Raw genomic sequence first — 7,689 nt, 5'->3', positions numbered from 1 at the left:
CGGCTACATCCTAATAAAGTATACAATCATGTGTTACATTAAATACTAATAACTAAGTCATAGCAAAAATAGTGCTTAGTCAAGTCCAGGGCCTCAATTTATTCAACCAAATATGAATAAACTTCCCTTGTACAAGTTGTTGGAGACTTGACATCTTTGGTTACAAGTGTTGCAAATGCATTGTCCTACAATACCCACAAGATGTCGCTATGTCCATAGTTTTTTTGCTTTGGCCTACTAGATAGACTTGATAGATAGATTAATATGTATGTTACATTGAACTGGGTGAATGGAATATGAATGACAGTTATCCAATATGCTGTAATAGAAATAAGGCCATGTCCATAAAAAAAAACGCCCGTCCTCCTCTTAAACGTCACCAACCGCCACTGCCCTACATAGAGTGGCGAGGATGGCCCAGCACATCACTGGGTGTGAGCTCCCAGCCATCCAGGACGTACATGCCAGGCGGTGTCTGAGAAAGACCCAGCCAACCGAGACATGAACTCTTCTCCATGCTTCCGTCCAGCAGGCGGTACCGGTGCATCAAGGCTCAGACCAACAGACTCCCCCTTACGAAAAAAAGATTGCAGTCAGAGTGCAGTATAACTGCACTAACTGTAGTTAGGATGCAGAATAACTGCAGTATGCTGCAAATACTGTGTCCAATATAACACAATTGTTTTTACTGCAGTAATTTTGCAGTGTAACTGTACAGTGCAATCACTGCGTCCAAAATACCACAGTTGACTGCAGTTACTGCACTTTTACTGCAATTTCAAAACCACTATCTGTTTTGGTAAGGGCCTACGCAGCTTCTATCCCCTGGCCATAAGACTGTTAAATGGCAAACTATTACTTCTCTCCCTCTCCCACAGACTATCCACACGGACTCTGGGCCCATCCACAGGTCTCTACCCACTCTGACACACACACACCTTCACTGTCACTTTTACTCACACTCACTCACACACACACATACACACATCCACACACAATCATTACTGATGCCTCACACTCACACCCACACACCCCCTCACTGCTGCTAAATTATTATTAATTCGATGTATTACTATCATTACGCTGCAGTTCATTGTTCATTGATTATGGATTGCATCCCCATGAATATCGTCCAATTTATCCTGCTACTGGTCACTATTAATCTTGGTTACATGTTGATATTACCATTAGTATATTACCATAGTATTTAAATTTTCCTGCTACCAGTCACTTTTCAGCCCAGTTTACACTGTTATATTGTTTATTGCTATTAATATCATTATTATTTATTCAGCTACCAATCACTTTTTCCTCATCTATGCCTGCCTACATGTACATCTCGAGTATCCCTGCTCACTGTAAATGTGGTACTGACACTGTTTTTCTTCCTCCGCCTTTCTTATCTCTTATTTCTCGTGACAAATAAAACTTGAAACTTAATATATATGTAGATAGGTAAATATATAGATAGATATATGCACATCTTGGCGTTGTGAGCGAGAATACACTGCAGTATGGCTCATTCAGGGGATGCATGCTGTACTGAAGTTACTCCAACTCTCCCAAGTTGATACTGCTCTGCAATTCCATTGGCCAGAAACACACTGGGAAGGGGTGGGAATCTGTTTCCAGAGCCCCCTTATCCCCATCCCTCCTCCTCTCGACATTACTTTGAAACCAACCACAGAAAGTTGCAGGGGGAACTTGAAACTGTCTGATTGGGCCATGCAAGTTGCACAAAGGAAAAGTCAAGCAGCCTCTTGCAGGCGAGCAAACAGCAACAGGTTTTTGCTCACCGGGACAACTGCATAAATTGTATTAATTATTCCGTTATTTATAGCCAAAATACCGAAGCTACGGAATATAAAAAGTATCTGTAAATTGTATTACTTTATCAAGTTAAATAGAGGAGATTTGTTATTGATCAGCTCACAATGAAAATGGATTTTCGAACGAGTTATGTGACTTTTTTCGCAGTGATCATGCCGTCATTGATGATATCAGCGCAAGGGGATAATGGCATTGCTTTCCCGGACCACGGATTTTGCCAGCCTATTTCAATCCCACTATGCACGGACATCGCCTACAATCAAACTATCATGCCCAATCTGGTGGGGCATTACAATCAAGAGGACGCAGGACTGGAGGTGCACCAGTTTTACCCCTTGGTAAAGGTACAGTGCTCGCCGGAACTTAAATTCTTCCTATGTTCAATGTATGCGCCTGTTTGTACAGTTTTGGAAAAGGCCATTCCACCCTGTCGCTCAATTTGCGAGAGGGCAAAGCACGGCTGCGAGGCGCTCATGAATAAATTTGGGTTCCAGTGGCCAGAACGCCTCCGGTGCGAGAATTTCCCCGTGCTTGGAGACGGGCACATTTGCGTGGGTCAGAATGAATCTACTGCCACTGCCCCGCCCGTACACATGCCAGTCCCTGGAACCCCTGGCGTCCATGTCTACTCCACATCAGACAGGCCTTTCCGCTGTCCATCTGTGCTCAAAGTCCCCACTTATCTGAATTATTCGTTTCTGGGGGAGCTGGATTGTGGAGCACCATGTGAACACTCGAGGAGCAGTGGAGGCTACATGTTCTTCAATGATAAAGAGATTTATTTTGCACGCATATGGATCCTCATCTGGTCGTCTCTGTGCTGTGCCTCCACCCTATTCACCGTCACCACCTACCTAGTGGACATGCAGCGCTTCAAGTACCCAGAGAGGCCCATCATCTTCCTTTCTGGGTGCTACACCATGGTCTCCATAGCCTATATCGCTGGCTACTTCCTGGGGGACAAGGTGGTGTGCAATGACAGCTTCACCCCAGACGGATATAAGACCATAGTCCAGGGGACCAAGAAGGAGGGCTGCACCATCCTCTTCATGATGCTGTATTTCTTCAGCATGGCCAGCTCCATCTGGTGGGTCATCCTGTCCCTCACCTGGTTCCTGGCAGCTGGGATGAAGTGGGGGCATGAGGCTATTGAGGCCAACTCCCAGTACTTCCACCTGGCAGCCTGGGCCGTGCCCGCCGTGAAGACCATCAGCATCCTGGCCATGGGGCAGATCGAGGGGGACGTGCTCAGTGGGGTGTGCTTTGTGGGCCTCAACAGCCTGAACCCCATACGGGGCTTTGTCCTGGCCCCCCTCTTCATCTACCTCTTCATCGGTACCTCCTTCCTCCTGGCCGGCTTCGTGTCCCTGTTCCGCATCCGCACCATCATGAAGCACGACGGCACCAAGACGGAGAAGCTGGAGCGCCTGATGGTGCGCATCGGGGTGTTCAGCGTGCTCTACACCGTCCCCGCCACCATCGTCATCGCCTGCTTCTTCTACGAGCAGGCCTTCCGCCACCACTGGGAGAGAAGCTGGGTCAGCCGTAACTGTAAAGGCTTAGCCATCCCCTGCCCCATGCAGTACACCCCCCGCATGACCCCCGACTTCACCGTCTACATGATCAAGTACCTGATGACTCTCATAGTGGGCATCACCTCCGGGTTCTGGATCTGGTCTGGCAAGACACTCCAGTCCTGGCGCAAGTTCTATACCAGACTCTCAAATCGTAGGCATGGAGAGACCACTGTCTAGGGAGGGAGGCCAAAACATGGGACTTGTTTTTGGACATTCATTTGGATGTTTTATAGTGTGTTTTTCTCCCTCCTATTTGTTTACTCACTGTCAGAGACTCAGTGGTACTTTTATACATTGATCATCAGATACTGTCAGTATTTTATGGAACATTGACAGAATTTTTAAGAAGTCAAATATTGCATGCCAAAATCAAGCTTTAAGAGTCAGGGGGTGGGGGACGGGGGTCTTGACCAAAGGACAAACTGTTGCTCACCTGAAGAATGGCCAAACCTCAGAATGACCAAACAACAAAGGTGTTCAGTGGATGCCATGTGCTGAAGTGCTCTCTCTCTTCCCCCACTCTGTTCCTACTCCCTTTTTAAGTTATCAGCCATAAAAACTCTCCAGTGTGAGTGAGAATCCAGCTGGGAATACAGTGAGCGGGGGAAGGAAGGAGGCCTGAAAGGACAGGCGGCCATTTTAAGACTTTGTTTTCACTCTGTGAACGTGTGAGATGTAATTAACTGCTGTAAATAGGAATTGTAAAATATAAAATTATATATTTGTATTTAAAGAAAGGACATGTTTTGTTTTGTCTTCCGACAGCCGTAGTGCCTGGTTAACTAGCACCCCTTCTGAAAGGAGCCATAGATGCACACACTGTCTGTCTCTTAGTGCTGTTTTCACTGGCAGTATGACACATACACATTTGAAGTTTCTCCTGTCAAACCCAGATCTGTAATCATTTTCCTTCTGATGTATCAGATCAGGGAAGCTGGGTTGTAGTAAAGGCAGTCTTTGGCTGTGCATTTTCCCTACTTAGCCCTTCTCCTTCCTCTCGTCTCCCCCCACCAATTAAATCCCGCTGAGCTGATCTGGGTGGTAGGGGTGAAGACAAGGCTGCAAGGACACTGTGGTCATGCCTCCAGGGTGGGAAAGCTAGCCCTAATTGTCAGTACTACACTCCATTACCAAAAAGTCACACCAAAAAGATCCACTTCTGGAGACTGTTGCTCAAACTGTAAAAAAAAAAAAAAAAATTGAAAAACGGAATCAAAGAAGAATGAGGTATGTTGTCACGTGAAAAGTGGTGTGAATCTGGCAACCGTGAATCTGGCAACCACTAATCAACAAATGTATCTCACGTGATTTGCTGGGGGGGTTAGGGGATGGGAAGGTGACGACAAAATAAAAGCCACATGATTTTTGTTTTGCTGTGTGTGTGTGTCCTGTGTTATCTTGACAAGCAGGATTCTTTTCTTGAACTTGTCTATTTCGTTTGTCTTTTAATTAAAAAGTGATTTTCTTACCACTACATTACAGCTCAGAATGTGCTAATAAAATAGTTATAGTATGGAAATGATAACATTACACATATGGTCACTGTCTGAAAGTAAGGGTTTGTTGATGAGGGTTAGAAAAGGGGTTCCCTGTTACTATATTGTTCTATACTACAGCACAAACTATGCGGTGTCATTTCAAGAGCGACCGTTATTTCTCAGAACTGAGTGGTAACATGTTAATGCACAAAGATGTAAGTGAAGTTACAAAATGGTGGTCTCTGCCCAACTTCACCAGGTTCATCATAAATTCCCAGTTCCCTAATTAAATGACCATAAAAAGGATTTCTACATCATGTTATAAAGTTATGGTTCAACAAAAATTGGATAGGGTTGAAACCTGTATGTCTTATGGCTGGAGGGGGCTTAGCTGTACCACGGTGTATGTTCCAGGTTCAAACTAACAATGCCCCCTTTGGAAACAATCCAAATGCTGGGCATTATAAACATCACTGTGCCTCTGTTGAAGAGGGGATCACATTTGGGCTCTGGTGTATGTCTTGAGGCCACGCAGTTTTACGGGCTGGACCCAATACAATGGCCTCCTTCACTCCAAAGTCATTCAGTTACGATGATGAGGTGCTGTAAGAAGCCCTACTTTAACGTGCTCTTGTGTGCACAACGCGTGGCTGTACGTATGTGAGCCTTGTCTGTCGGTAGACTTGCCCGTCTGGCCGCATCTCTCTCTCAGCTATCTCTCTCTTGCTCTCTCATGATGTGTGGCTAAAATAGGCCTACTCAGAGAAGTCTCCATCACGCTGCCCTCGCCAATGTGTTGACAGTTGAGTCATACCTCAACATCTGTTAGCTTTCAGACTGTGTGGCGGCTGCCACGAGGATGCATTACCCTGACGCTGCTCGCCAAGGTAACATTGGATACCTGGAATGACATACCCTAAGATGGAATATTAGCTTCTATGCCAATAAGAACTTGAGTATGCTACTTTGTGTGTGTGTGTGTTTCTTTGTGTGATAGATGGCTGAATCTGAACCTCCTCTGTGGTGATGTAATGAAATAAATGCAGTGCTGGCTGGAGAAAGTGGATACCCCCGGACCCCCAACACCTCCAGCACTGAGGATATGAGGAATACTTCCAAAACATACTGTAAGCATACAGTGCCTTCAGAAAGTATTCACACCCCTTGACTTTTTCCACATTGTATTGTGTTACAGCCGGAATTTGAAAAAAATTGTAATTGAGATTTTGGGTCCCACAATACACCATAATGTCAAAGTGAAATTATGTTTTTAGAAATGTTTACAAATGTATTAAAAATGTAAAGCTGAAATGTCTTCAGTCAATAAGTATTCAACCCTTTTGTTATGACAAGCCTAAATACATTCAGGAGTAAAAATGTGCTTAACTTGTCACATAATAAGTTGCATGGACTCACTCTGTGCAATAATAGTGTTTAACATGATTTTTAAATGACTACCCCATCTCTGTACCCCACACAAACAATGATCTGTAAGGTCCCTCAGTCAAGCAGTGAATTCCAAGCAAGGATTCCACCACAAAGACCAGGGAGGTTTTCCAATGGTTCACAAAGAAGGGCAGCTATTGGTAAATGGCAAAAAAAGAAGCGTACATTGAATATCTCTTTGTGCATGGTGAAGTTATTAATTACACATTGGATGGGGTATCAATACACACAGTCACTACAAAGATATAGGTGCCCTTCCTAACTCAGTTGCCGGAGAGGAAGGAAACCGCTCAGGGATTTCACCATGAGGCCAATTGTGATTTTAAAACAGTTACAGAGTTTAATGGCTGTGATAGGAGATAACTAAGGATGGATCAACAACATTGTAGAAGTTACTCCACAATACTAACATAAATGACAGAGTGAAAATAAGGAATCCTGTACAGAATAATATTTTTTGCAATAAGGCACTAAAGCAATACTTTTTAAAAAATGTGTCAAAGAAATTAACTTTTTGTTCTGAAAACAAAGCTTTATGTTTAGGGAAAATCCAACACATTACTGAGTACCACTCTTAATATTTTCAAGCATGGTGGTGGCTGCATCATGTTATGGGTACGCTTGTCATCGAAAAGGACTAGGGAGTTTTTTTTACGATAAAAATAAATGGAATAGAGCTAAGCACAGGCATAATCCTAGAGGCAAACTTGGTTCAGTCTGATTTCCAACAGACACTGGGAGACAAATTCACCTTTCAGCAGGACAATTACCTGAAACACAAGGCCAAATATACACTGGAGTTGCTTACCAAGACGGCATCAAATGTTCCTGAGTGGCATTGTTACAGTTTTGACTTAAATCATTTTGAAAATCTATGGCAATACTTGAAAATGGCTGTCTAGCAATGATCAACAACCAACTTGACAGAGCTTGAAGAATTTTTTAAAGAATAATGGGCAAATATTGTACAATCCAGGTGTGCAAAGCCCTTAGAGACTTACCCAGAAAGACTCACAGCTGTAATTGCTGCCAAAGGTGATTCTAACATGTATTGACTGAGAGGGTTGAATACTTATCTAAATCAATACATAAGTGTTTTATTTTCCATTAATTAATTAATACATTTTATAATTTTTATTCCACTTTGACATTATAGAGTATTTTGTTAAGATAGTTGACAAAAAAAAGACAATTAAATCCATTTGAATCCCACTTTGTAACAACAAAATGTGGAAAAAGTCACGCGGTGTGAATACTTTCTGAACAGCTCCTGCATGTAAGAAAGGGATAGAATTGGATTACCAATTTCTCACCTAATTTACAACAAGAAATCTATAGAGGTAGACTTGACGATATGC

At 43.4% G+C, this 7,689-nt stretch overlaps 1 protein-coding gene across 1 annotated transcript; it reads left to right on the top strand.

Annotated features, from left to right (window-relative positions):
* The first annotated feature begins 1,690 nt into the window (after positions 1-1,690).
* Positions 1,691-6,746, top strand: LOC129829793 (frizzled-2-like). The gene has a single exon (XM_055891722.1). It carries the CDS (start codon positions 1,935-1,937, stop codon positions 3,582-3,584), a length of 1,650 nt encoding a protein of 549 aa, XP_055747697.1. The 5' UTR covers positions 1,691-1,934; the 3' UTR covers positions 3,585-6,746.
* Positions 6,747-7,689: the final 943 nt, after the last annotated feature.

The sequence above is a fragment of the Salvelinus fontinalis genome, chromosome 2 (assembly GCF_029448725.1).
Source record: "Salvelinus fontinalis isolate EN_2023a chromosome 2, ASM2944872v1, whole genome shotgun sequence".
Lineage (NCBI taxonomy): Eukaryota > Metazoa > Chordata > Actinopteri > Salmoniformes > Salmonidae > Salvelinus > Salvelinus fontinalis.
This window is presented reverse-complemented; position numbering and strand designations above follow the sequence as displayed.

What these genes read in the sequence shown, in the direction of transcription:
- LOC129829793 (XM_055891722.1), top strand. Translation starts at nt 1,935, where the DNA reads ATGAAAATGGATTTTCGAACGAGTTATGTGACTTTTTTCGCAGTGATC.